We start from the raw sequence: 14,294 nt of genomic DNA on the forward strand, positions 1-14,294 counted from the left end.
TAAAAATAAATTGCATTGTAAAAAAAAATCATTATTTCCAGCGATAATTAGTGCCCGTTTCGAAGTGCAACTCTATTGTGATAAGTAGAAGCCGATTAAGATACCTAAAACGGGAATTGGGAAGAGTGAGATTTGCATGGTAGTAAATTACATTCTTTGTTCACGGCAGAACTCCGTGGGCGACCCACTGGAGGATTAATTTAAAAAAAAAAAAAAAACCAAGTCGTCAACTGGGCAAGTACAATAGGCTTTACAGTGCGAAGTTCGAAAATTACTGACAGGTTTACAATACAGTATTATTTTTTATTTACTGTTCTATATTTTAATGATTTAGACATAGAGCAAAGGTACTTTAAAAAGTTTTATGTTTCTTTGTACAATAAAACATACACTAGTTTTTATGCTGAAATATTATTTTCATGTTTGTACCTCAGTTTTAGTCTTCTTTTGGAGTTATCTGTGATTTTTCGCTATCAGCGGTGCCTTTGCCATCCAATTCCGTAGATAATGGGGGCGTTTTTTTTTTTTTTTTTTTTTTTTTTTTTAATACGAAAACTCCCATATATGCTGCTAATCTCGACAAAAATTCCCTTTATCTCCTTTCGAAAAATTAGTGTGAAAAATATCTCGCAAAATGAGATTTTCCTTATAGGTTGGCATCACTGAACTGAACACCGTGAATGGGAAGATCTAATTACACATCAATGTAGCAATACTAATGTTATACAATGAGCTGACTAATGTCTGTATAAAGTTTTCTGCTGAGGTGTATGTTGCACCGGAAGTACGTATTTTATGCTTCATTAAGAGAAACAAGATCATTTTGGTTCTAAAAGATGTTTACTTCAAGGATGTGCTGACAATTTAAATCTGTGTACGTGACAGTATGTTAATTCCTAGTACTTTATTTGTAGTACCAATAGTCGTAGCAATTAAAGCTAGCAAATTTATGGGTTTGATAAATGATGCTTTTTGATTACTAACATTTATCGGCTTTGACTGCAGATGAGAACACGCTTATTTTTTGTTTGTTTATTCAGCAGCATCGTGACAGGAAGGTGCAATCGGGAAGCTATGTACACTCATGTCCAAAATGATTGTCGCATGTCTATAACTGTTTTCTTGTAAGAATATAATTTAATAATGATTTTGCAGGATACTTTTAATATTGATACTATGTGTATAATCGGGAAATTATATTTGTATTAAATTTCATAGAAAAATAATTATAAATACGACAATTAGAATGAGTAAAACAAATGGTAAATGGACAAGAAAGTTTTATTTTCGTTTTATTGTTCTTATTTACTGCTCTTTTGACATGAAATTTGCCACATTTTACATATCTTTGCCGATTATACATATACTAACATTGTAAAAAATACCGGGCGAATTCGTTATCAAATTATATTCCTACAACAACATATTTATAGACATGCAACAATAATTTTGGACATGAATGTACTTCAATTAAGAGAAGTAAAGTCTTGTTTGGAAATTCCGAAATGATAATGATGGAAGTTGGCGATTAATCACCTAATGGAGTTGATTTCGAGTTTAACGTCTCTTTCAGCAGCGAGGCTATATAAGACGTGGACCTACTGATTAACATGGAATCCGAACCACATGACTTCCCGCCGGGAATCAAACCCAGGTCTCCCACAGTAGAGATGCGTACGCTAACCGCTTAGCCACGAAGGAGCTCTTATCACCTAATGGAATATGTACTGGCCATAGCTTTTTGTTGTCTGTACTACAGAGTAGGATCGGCAAGGAGACGAGGAACCTTACAATTCTTATCTTGTTTCCGAGACGAGATATTTCTCGAGTTATGGGCAACACTCGTTCATTCAATTTTAGGTCTCAAATACTGTTTGTGTTACAGCAGGGATTTTCAAACTTTTTGCAGTTGAGGCTTCCTTCAACAACCACAATCTGAACGCGCCTCCCTTATCAAAAAGGACATTTGTTCCTAAAACAAAGACTATCACATGCTAAACTATGTTTCGTTTATTAATCACTAATGGAAATATCTCATTAACACAGGTGATCTACATTGTACACACTTACTACACTTTTCAATGTTATTAGCCGGTTTTAACAGTTATATAATTGTGGTTAGATATTTGTTAAAATTGAAAAATACGAGGAAAGAGGGAGTTTACGCAACAAAAACCGATACATTTAAATGTTGAGTAAAATTATGGGATGTATGAGCTTGTTTTGAGTCACACAAATTATTAAATCTCGGCAGATATTTTAAAAATGACAAAACGCATCTCTTTCTGGATCTATATTTGGATTTGATCACCGCCATGGCTGAAAATCCGGAATTATTTTTGTATGTTATCTCTTTTCCACCCCCTGCCAAGTGAACTTTGTGGTGGACCAACACCGTGTGCGTGGTTTTCTTGGGATTCTCCCGTTTCCTCCCACTTTATTCATTCCACCATTTTATTCATTTCTCATCATCACTGTCTCCTGTAGCCTAACCGGCATAACCGTGGGACGTAAAACTCAAAGATTTCATTTCATTTCCCTATTTCTATAGATGCCGATGGGGGTTTAACGTGGACCTGAAAACGGCAGAAGGAGTGTCACTTTTCATCTCAGTGATTTTTGTATCAGTTTCATGTTAATAGGTGACGTGCTTCTCATAAATCGTCTCTGTAGTTTTTGGATCGGCAAATTGACTAGAGCTAGCGACATTATTGCTTATATGTGCAGGAAGCGACATCTATTAGCGACAGTATTTACTTTTTTTTTTAAATTAGTATGACACTTGAACTGGAAATGTAATTAGAATCGCAATCCAACCTCTTTTCATCCCTTCTAGGTCAAATATAAGACAAAACACTGAAAGATTGGTTCGATCCCAGCTCGCGCCGAGTAAACTTTGTGGTGAACAAACACCGTGTGTTTGGATTTTCTTGAGATTGTCCTGTTTCCTCCCACTTTATTCATTCCACCATTTCATTCATTTCTCATCATCACCGTCTCCTTTAGCCTAACCGGCATAATCGTGGGACATAAAACTTAAAGATCTCAAAACACTGAAGGACGTTTTTAATTTTCATATCTCTAAGCTTAAGTGATTCCGAGATATGGACATAATTATAATTCCCATTTCCCCCTTCCTCCGCGTTGAATTTCCAAAATTCCTTCCTCACTGATAGCTTACGTCAGAAATTCCACATTCTTTCCAAATTTAACAAGTTTCTTAGTTTAAGCAGTTTGGCCCAAGCGTTGCTCAGTCAGTCAGAACTTTTCGTTACAATCACACAGTGAAGATTGTACTCTGTCAGCTGGGCCGGATTAAGGGAAGCGCTTAGGGGGGCTGTAGCCCCAGGTATACGGGGCCTCCACTCCCATCAAAATTTCAGTTGGCTGTCTAAACGGAATCAAACAAGATACAATCATCATCATAAGATAAAGTATAACAAAAAATATGAAACATGGTTCCTTAACGTTCCTTCTGTACTTTCACAGAAATGTATTAGGCGAAATCAGCAGGGGTCACATGTTTTTTTTCTAGCCCCGGGCCTCCAGATGGGTTAATCCGGCCCTGTCTGTCAGTATGTCCGTTCGTCATTCATACAATAACACTTGAATGAAAGCGATTCTTTTTAACTCTATTTTTGTAATAAATACCTAAAATGATTACCTCAACTGAATTCGTTAACTCTTTTGGGATTTTGGAATTTTGAAGGTAAAATTTTAGACTTTTAGTCAAGCAGCTCCTACATCATTATTATGTTTCCTAGGATTTTGGTTCGTACCTCATTCTCTTCATAATAAAGCAATCTTTCAAACGGTACCATTTGCATATTGGTATCGTATACCTGAAAAGGGAAATTAGGGTAAAATAAGGATTTTTTTTCTGACAAAAATTCTTTTTCAAAAGTTTAGGCCCCCCTGGACCGGCCCTTTGTTAACATACATATTTCAAAATCACTTGAAAATACTAAGTGGCGTATGCAGTGCTTGTGCAAAATATCAGTCTGGTATCTTGAAAACTAAGAAGGGAAAATATTTACCAATGTGCGATGAATATTGCAAAAATAACCCAAAAGTCTCAACAAAAAAAAAAAAAAAAAAAAAAAAAAAAAAAAGACGTAATGTAGAAATTTCCAAACACATCACTATTGATCCTACGATTTTGGTTTGTTCCACATTCTCTTCAGAACAATGTACCGTTCGCATGTCCTTATAATATACCTGAAAAGGAAAATTCAAGAAAATGGGGATTTTTTCTGAAAAAATCCCATTTTCAAAAGTTTAGGCTTCTCTGGATAGGCCCTGCCTTTTTATCGCAAGTAAACAATGATAAGGAAATTGTAGAAGGGAAGGAAGAGAAGAAAACGAAAGAAGCCATAACCATGTACTCTGTCTGATAGTAATCTCGAGGATATATATATATATATATAATATAATATAATATAATATAATATAATATATGTGTGTGTGTTCTTGGATCCCATTAAACCTTTTAGACAGCAGTTGCAAGAGAACAAAATAAGCCTTTTGCGTTGTACCCTTAAAGGCCAAACAGATGACGTCATAACCTCCACCAGCTTGACGAGTTCCTTCTCAAAACACATGTGACCGATTTCACAATAGATGTAAAACTGAACAATAAAAAAAATCCAGCAGTAACAGATGTTATATGAGTGTTTTAAAGCAATACTCACATCTGGTGTATGCCATAAATCCCGAAAGGGTTAATGGAATCAATGTTAACATCTCGGGTAACGATGGTTTCAACGTACTCTATTGTTTAAAATCCATGACATTCCCTAGCTTCTATGCAACCTGTACAGCAGCAAAGAATTACTGGCTGCCTATGATAAAAGGATAGGTATAGTAACTTTCCTCTTTAACAGTTTTTATTTTTTAAATATATAGAGATGAAACTCTTGGGTTTACGTCTACATTTATTTTTTCTCTTATCCTTCTTTTACTACTGAATTCTAAAACTTTTGTGTGACAAATGTATTGAAAATAGTACTAATAAATAATGGTAAACTTTCTAATTCTTTTGTTGCAGAAAACGTCAGGATGGACTCCATTACTAATTCTGACTGGTATTTCAACAACGGTAGGGTCGTCGATCCCTGTTGGCTACAGCATTGGAGTGATGAACACACCTCAGAATGTAAGTGTGCTTATTATCTTACGTATTTCTCTGAACACTTATATAGTGCTAAGTGCTAGCTTTTAAATGTAGTGCACTACTGAACACTTTTCGTCAGATGATAACCCAAAAAATGTTTTTTGGGGCCGCAGTGGCTCAGTGGTAGAGCGTTCACCTCTGGTGTTTGGGGTCCCGGGTTCGATTCCAGCCCCCGCCAAGTGGACTTTGTGGTGGACAAACACCGTGTGCGTGGATTTCCTCGTGGTTCTCCCGTTTCCTCCCACTTTCTTCATTCCACCATTTCATTCATTACTCACCATCACCATCTCCTTTAGCCTAACCGGCATAAACGTGGGACGTAAAATTCAAAGATTTCATTTCATTTCATTTCATTTCCCAAAAAAAAAAAAAAGAAAAAAAGAAGTTGTTTACTAGGAAATTGTTAAAGCAAATAAGAAAAATGTTCAGAGAACGTTCTGTAATGTTGTATTAATTCCCTTAATGCAGCTAAAATATTTTATATATTTGCCAGAACCAATTCTTTATGAAGTTAAGAAATTAACGCAATACTTACTAAATCGTTTTTTTTTTTTAAACTAATTGTTGGCTTAAATCTATTTAAATAAAACATCATTTCATTTGTCACGTGACAGCTCATTTTCAGATTCAACATAAGTTGTTTAGTTAAAGAAATGTTAAAAAGACTCTTTATTTCATTTTCGTATTAAATAATATCATAATAATTTGAATATTGTAATTTAATCCTTTATGTTTTGACGGGACAGTGAGTTTGTAATGTGTGTTTTTATTTTCTGTTATATAGGTTGTATCAGAAGTAATGACTCACCTTTTGAGTGATCAGTATATTTGTATTATAAACAAGAATGGAATGAAACAAAATTGTAGGTACAGAGGAATGATGCAAAAATCAAGTGCTTTACAGTATCTAATCCCTATTTCCCATTTGAAGTTCCACCTAGCGACCATTAACATCGATGCAATCGGAGACGTACATTTCTACACGCATCTCGGCACATCTAAACGGGATTGTTGTTGAATTCGTCGATGATTCGCAACATCAATCCCGCAATACTGTGTATGGTTCTTGCATATACCTTGTCCTAGAAATGTCCCCATAGGAAGAAGTCAGGAGGGATAAGGTCTGGTGATCGTGGTTGCCACTCCACTGTTCCCCGACAACCAATCCATCGCCCAGGGAAGTTATTCAAAAAGTCACCGGCAGTCCGGACAATGTGTGGTGGAGTACCGTCTTGCTGCAACCACAATGTGTCAAAATAATCTCTCTCCTGCAACCTAGGTATCACAAACTCCTCCAGTTAGTTCTGGTACGTCTCTCCAGTGCCCAGTTATTGAACTATCAAGGAAAAATGGCCTCAGCACACCATCATTCCGAGCAACATTTGCAGAGTACACCGTACTGCTCCTTCATTCGTCGAATGAACTTCCGTAACGTTGTGCGTCTCAGAAAATAGGCGAACGCATTAGACACGCATTTCTTATGCGTTAGGCGAGCCGCCATCGTGTAGTGTTGCTAACTGAAATAAAAGAAAAACACTATTACACCACAACACAAACAAGACAAGAAACAAACAACATCAATCATACAGCCTAATCTACTGCACCTAATAAGTGAGACGACTACTGGGACACAAACAATGTATAATCACGAGGTTTTTCATAATCGTAATCGTGTAGAGTAATATATATTGATTTTGCAAAGGCCTTTGACATGATTAATCATGACATCAGAGTTACTCAAATTATTTATATCATACTTGAGTCAAAGAAAGCAATATGTAAGTTTTCAACAATCAAAATCATTTTTCTATAATATGAATTCCAGAGTACCACGAGGCTCAAATTTGGGGCCCTTATTATTCCTACTCTTTATAAATGATCTGCCAAGGTATGTTAAGAACTCAAAATGTATATTGTATGCAGATGATGTTAAGTTGTATAAAGAAACACTAACGAATCCTGATATATTAAAACTGCAAGAAGATTTAAATAACATATATACATGGAGTATAAAAAATAAATTAAATTTTAACATTAAAAAATGTAAGTTTATGATATTTACAAAACAAAGAACTGTAACTGAAACTCTGCCATATTCAATAGGAAATCAATATTTGGAGTGTATATTTACGTATAGGGACTTGGGAGTTACATTTAGCAGTGAAATGTCATTTAATAAACACATTTCATTTATCACACAAGATGCCTTCAAGCAATTGGGGTTTGTAATCAGAAGCACTGAAATGTTTACGAACGTAAATGTCATTGGAACTCTTTTTAAAACTCTAGTACTGCCAAAATTGGAATATGCGTCAGTGATCTGGGCACCTAAATGTAAAACTCAAGAAAATCAGATAGAAGTAATACAAAAAAGATTCCTAAGGTACTTATATTATAAGAAAACAGGACAGTCTGCTCTGGTAAATAGAATAGCTTACTCTAATTTGTTAAGTGAATTTAATTATATTAAACTTTCTGCTAGATGCATCATTGCACAAGAAATATGTCTACACAAAATAGTAAATGGCATATTTGATAATAGTGAATTTTTACAATACATTAAATTTAATATCAGTGACAGAACGTTAAGAACAAAAAATCTGTTGTGGTATAAAACATCCAAAACAAATACATACAATAATTCACCATTGGTCAGAATATGTAAGCTGTATAATAATATAGCACAAAGTGTAGAAGAATTTGACTTTAATCTTAACCAGCAAGCGATTATAAAATTAATCAAAAATAAATTTTTACTGAATAATGGTACAGGATAAAATAAATATAGGCGTAATTATGGACTTTACCTATGTATTGATGTCTTCTTGCTTGCAAGTATATGTACGTGTACTTATATGTGCATGTATTCGTATAAAACCTATATACCTGTAGGGTATGTACTTCAATATGTGTATCTGGAAATATTCAGAAGCATAAACCATAACTTGTTTATAGCGATATCTATTATCTAACTTTGTGTATCTGAGAAGAATGTTTCTTGCCATTTTTTGTGTTTTTGTGTGTGTGTGTTTTTTTTTTTTTGTAATTTTTTTATTTTCATTTTTTCCTTTTTAATACTATCTTTTTCCTTTTAATTTTAATCACTTACTGATCTAGTAATTGTTCCTTTAATGTATACAATAGATTGTAAGAGCCTTCTGTAAATATATATATATATATATATATATATATATATATATATATATATATATATATATATATATATATATATATATATATATATATATATATATAATATACCGTATTCCTTCGAATATAAGGCGCACGTTTTCGTCAGCTTTTAGACGTCCAAAATTCAGGTGCGCCTTAATTCGATGTGTATATACTGCAATATAGGACCTACATATTTATTCATTGCACGTAGGTTACAACATAGAATCTACTGTAGTCTTTAATAGTGGTAGTTATACTAATTTGCTTAAAATTAGTTGTATTACAACAATGACAGACTGCACAAAGATGGTAATCGCTCATGAACAATGAACATTTCATTTTACTGATAAGAAAATGCTTATCGAAATAGGAAAGTATTTGTATATTATTTCTGCGCCTTAGATTCGAAGCTTGTTTTGTGAACGAGTTTAAATGAGATGAAATTTCAGGTGCATCTTAGATTCAATGGCGCCTTATTCGCTGAGGGCTCTTATAGCGGAATCTGAAACGAAAGTGAACAAAAATGCAAGAACTTATGAACTGTAAATATGTACGAATCATTATCAAAATAATGGAAACATCTGATATAATGCGACTTGTCTGATTAATATGTCATAGGATAATAGACATGGGTCAAGATTAATACGACATGGGATAATCGTTAGTCTACAGAATATTCTTTATTTGTCAAGGAATAGACACATGTAGCTAAATGAAGCCAAAATTTCCTAGGAGATGGCATCTTACAAGTATTTTAAGTACTGCATTAAATGCATAAGAGTAAAATCCCATCATTTAGATGCATTTTTTCAAGCATGTTATTGTAGTATTACAAATGCGTGCTTACGAAAGAATTTATAGTTCTGTACTTAAGATAATATATAAATAAATAGTGTATAAAGTAAGCACAACTTACTTCATAAGGAAAATACCAGGTTATTTTTCCATATCACTGTACATAAATACAGTATGTCAATGGTCTAAATCTAAATGTGTGCAAAATGTGAGAGTAATGACTAGCGAGGATGTCGTATTAAGTGCTTCACCACGATTTTTGATGACGCTAAATCATTTGTAATAAGCAAATAATAATAGTTTTTAATTAGTGAATATATGTATGATTATTTTACAGATAATTCAAGAATTCTGCAACTCAACCATTGCTTCCAACTACGGCATCTACATGAAGCAGTCCAACTTGACAATTTTGTGGTCTTTTATCGTCTCCATTTTCTTGATTGGTGGAATCATTGGCTCACTCACTGGTGCTTGGATGGCTGATAAGTTTGGAAGGTATGAAAATAGTTACAACTAACTACTACGAGCATTTCATTTACTTTAAACACTGACTCTTGAAAATTCCTTACATTTCCAAGCTATCGAATCTCCCTTGGATCCTTGTTCACGGAGGATAAAAACAGAAGAAAGAAAAAAAAGTTTAAAAATCAAGGAAATATACAGAAATGGACTGCGGAAACACCTCGTCGATTGCTGCGGGTCACACGTCAAATGCTAATACGGGACGCTGTGAACTGGTGGGTTTGTTACTTTTTTTCCAAAGTAGGGAAGGTTGCCATGTTGTTATGTCAAGTGTTGTGTTTTGATTTGGTACAAGCACTTGGCAATCTTCCCTACCTAAACAAGAGGGCGGTGGTTCAGCGGTAGAGTTCACCTCTGATGCATGAGGTCCTTGGTTCGATCCCAGCTCTCTCCGAGCGAGCTTTGTGGTGGCCAAACACCGTGTACGTGGGTTTTCTCCAGGTTCTCCTTTTCCCTCCCACTTTCTTCATTCCACCCTTTCGTTCATTTCACATCATCATAGTCTCCTTTAGCCTAGCCGGCATAATTGTGGAACGTAAAATTTAAAGATTTCATTTCATTTCTGAACAAAAAGAATACATAACGTGAATCCACCAATTCACAGCGTCCCATACTATCATTTGACGTGTGACCGGCAGCAATCGACGAGGTGTTTCTGTACTGCTCCCCGGTTAGTTCATTTCTATAGATTTCCTTGATATTTTTATTACTTTCCTTTTCTGCTCTTATCCTCCGTGAACAAGGCTCCAGGGAATAATCGGAAGCTTGGAAGTGTAAGGAATTTTCAAGTAAGTGAAATGATTAAAATTCTTGAGGTGTTACCATATTGTCTGATTAACACTATATTTAAGGCTCAACCCTAAGCACGATCTTACTTCTTGGATTTTGTTGAGTAACTTAAAAGACGGTACAAGATATCAAAAATGTAGAAAACAAAAATTTAGTATCTGCAAACTGCTTTTAAATAAACTAACAGGTGACTCTCCAAACCTTTTATTATACACCAGAAATTTGGGTGTGTAATTTATGATGGCATAATTGTTGGGCACCCAAATTTAGACACTATACGAAAAGTCTTGTAAAAAGTTATTTGAACCTTTCTATTTGAAGTATGCCCCTGCTGGCGCTGTTGCCAGTGTGTTTTTCCTGTACTTTTCTCGAAAGGGACAAGTTGCTATTGCTGACATCCTTCAATAGTTGGATGCGGACAGGATTGCCAATAGTGAATTATCTTATTTGGCCATTCTAAGTAGCCTACGATCTTCACTTTGCCAAGACAACATGACTGAACTACAAATTAGCAACACAGCCGAGGTCATTCACTTATTTCCCCAAAGCCAAGGGAAGGTTTCTTCCGTAAGAGGGTAGCGGAGGTGGGCCGAGGTATGTTTCACACATTTTCCAAGGTCACACTTGAAATAAAAAGGCTCTAGTTCATGTAATACAATTTTTAAGACAGCGTACTTTATACTTTTTTCTTAAGTATTCCTCACTTTCTATCAGTAATTCACTAAAACTCAAAAAAGGAGGGGTACGGCTAGTGAAGAGCCTTAATTAAAGCTATAGTTATCATACCAAGCAAGATGAGTGAGAAATTAGTACTCTCGACTTGTAATCGGAAGTCCATGTATTGAATGGGAAGACATCAAACCATTAGTTGGGAATCTCTCTCTCATGCTTTCCAAAAGTTTGATCACAGATCGTGTCCTCGTGTAAACATAATAATCATTGCTTGATTGATTTTTGAATTTCATCCTTGTGCAACATACAGATGTTGCAATAGAACTATTTACTACTGAACCTCTCCGAGAGTTAAACAAACCTGGCGCAGTTGGCAAGTCTACTTCTCCACATCACTGACTCATTCACTACCTGACCTTCGAAACTATTGAGCGTAACAACTTAAGTATTCTCCTTAACCGTAGAATAGAGATAAGATTGAATTTTGCGATATCTGACCTTTAGAAGGGGAGAGGATGACCAAGAGAGAGTAGCTTCAAAATATTGATGCTGTGTGCGCAAGAAAAGGTGGCGTCTGACAGTTGGGTAGAGCACGTGGAGTATTGGAGGCACTGTTGCCAGAGGCTCCGCAACAGACAGAAGCTCTGGCGACAAACTTAAGGAAAGGTGGCTTCTGACAGTTGGGTAGAGCACGTGGAGTATTGGAGGCGCTGTTGCCAGAGGTTCCACAACAGAGACAGAAGCTCTGTCTACAAATTTAGGACGTTTAACAAGTCGTCTCAACTACCGGTGACATCGCGGTCAATGACCTTCGTTGTCTAGCAACAGCTTGAAATAATACTGCTGTGATTGGCGAACAATCCTCCCTCTCGTTTTGTTTACAACATGTGCAGCTATCTCTCAGAGGCCATCTTTCAGTAACTTAATAATAGACAGAAGGAACTAGTAAGACAGAAATAAATAAAAAAATAAAATAAAATAAAATAAAAAATAAAGAGTAACTGAGGTCGGACGCCATAATGATTTTTATATACAAGAAACGAATATTATCTACCTCATGGTATGCGAATAGTTTACGTGCCCTTGGCGCGGAAGACTTGAGTTCGATTCTCAGCTAGAGCTCATGTGGTTCGCACCCCACGTTAAGCTGTAGATCCATGTCTCATATTGTCCCACAAGGGACGCTAAACTCAAACTAAATCAAAAAATCATAGAAACAAATATATATTCAGTGGCATACACAAAGGGGAGTCGGGATTTAACCCCGCCCCCTTGAGCAAGATATTATGTAAAAATAAACATTTGTCGTATTAAGATACTATATATATAAACACCTGCAAATATATGAACTTCTGAGATTGAACCCCCCACCCTTGACGAAGTTCTACATACGCTACTGTATGTATTTATTGAAGCTATAGAGTATAATTTCAGTTTTATCTCATTAATTATATATTTCAGTATACATAGACATCTTCGCGGTCTTTTGCTGCTTCTCTGGACTTTTCTCTTCATGTCTTCAAAAGTGCTTTTGAACTTTCCTATAAAACACAATTTTATACTAAGTTCTGTAAACTTTATTTTAGTTTTAATTATCACCTATTAACTTTCAGTGTAATTTTAACAATCCATTCACTATTGTGTGTTTCTGTTAACGGTCATTTATGGGATTCCACGACTTGTCCTTTATTAGATGCTACTAATTGTTTAACTTCAAAACTGTGGAAGGACAACTTTTCATAGAACTTCTGCTATTAATCTCTTATCCATAACTACTGAACTGTGTTAATTACAGATCAACCACGCCCAATACTACCACTCTGACACAACACTTGTTTTCATTCCAAAATCCTTCATATGTCTTTTAAACAAACAACTTATATAGCCATACCGACTTGCCCTTTTATAGCAATTCATTATTTGGCGCCAAGTACTTAAATCTTTTAGCTACCTATATTAGTGAAGTTGTTTTTCACTAAAATTTACTTCTTCCGACTGCTGAAAACACTGCATTCCATTGATTTTATATTATTGAGAATTATAGAACTTATGATGGGCGAACACTTAAAACTACTACGCAAATGTTTTCATGACTATGTACAGGTTACGTGTTCTTAAACCATCATAATTTCAAAATCAAGATTCTTCTCGTTTCCTTTTGTTCCAAACATTATGCTGCAAAATAAACAAATGACAATTCAACAGCGAATGAAGGCAATATGGCCAGCTCCAACTTTTTAAAATTGTTACAATCTAAAAAATTGTTGATGTGATTCTATGTGGATGAGGACTCTTGATTCACAATGGTGGAAATTGTAGAAAAAGAAATTTTTCTAAAATAAAAGAATGAATAAATTATTATAAATTTATATTTGTATTTTTCCTTATATTGTGAATTATATTATTCTATTTGTGATCCAAGTTACCTCTATGTATATTAAGTTTGAGTGCTTTTCTCATAATGAAAAAATGAATCTCACAAACATTTTTCTTTCAGTGTTGTTGGAACAAGGATATAAAACAGTAATATGTACTGTGTTTTATTCTGTTTTCTGCAAATTTTTATATCCTTGTTCCAACAACACTGAAAGAAATATTTTTGAGGGTTTTTTTTTTTTTTTTTCATTGGGACAAAAGGACCCAAACGTAACTTAGATAGAGGTAATCTAGATTGTAGATGGGATAATATTATTCAAATTATAAAGTAAGTCAGTCAGGTTTTATATATACATATATATATCTTAAATATACTTTTTTATTATTTTCAGAAAGGGTACTGTGTACGCCAATCACATTATTTGCCTGGTGGCTGCTGTGTTGTTTATTTCTTCACGACCAGCGAAGTCTGTGGAAATGCTGATCTTAGCAAGATTACTCGTTGGCTTGGCATCTGGTAGGTTTATTCTCGGACAGCCTGCTTCTTATCCTTAGATGTAAAAAAATGAGCGTAATTTACATTATTCATATAAGTACAAAATATGCTCTTCAGATTCAGCCAACCGGAATTGATTTCATAATTGGCTTCTCGCATAAGATCTTGTTTACTGACTTTAATCGGTAGGGAGCAGAGATGGAATTCAAAATGCTATTTTGTTAATTTTACATATCAGCACAATCCATGACAAGTAGGTTTGTACTTCATGTGTCGTTATATTTATCTATTAAC

The 14,294-nt window shown here is 34.8% G+C and overlaps 1 protein-coding gene across 2 annotated transcripts in view; it reads left to right on the plus strand.

Annotated features, from left to right (window-relative positions):
- Positions 1–14,294, plus strand: part of LOC145672073 (solute carrier family 2, facilitated glucose transporter member 1-like) — a 131,389-nt gene that overhangs the window by 78,861 nt on the left and 38,234 nt on the right. For both annotated transcript variants that reach the window (XM_081741315.1, XM_081741316.1), the window contains exons 2-4: positions 5,048–5,155; positions 9,480–9,640; positions 13,897–14,021. In XM_081741315.1, coding sequence (XP_081597441.1) covers positions 5,048–5,155; positions 9,480–9,640; positions 13,897–14,021 — 394 coding nt within the window. The remainder of the gene's footprint in view (positions 1–5,047; positions 5,156–9,479; positions 9,641–13,896; positions 14,022–14,294) is intronic.

Source organism: Thermobia domestica, chromosome 15 (assembly GCF_964235325.1).
Source record: "Thermobia domestica chromosome 15, izTheDome1.hap1.1, whole genome shotgun sequence".
Taxonomy (NCBI): Eukaryota; Metazoa; Arthropoda; class Insecta; order Zygentoma; family Lepismatidae; genus Thermobia; species Thermobia domestica.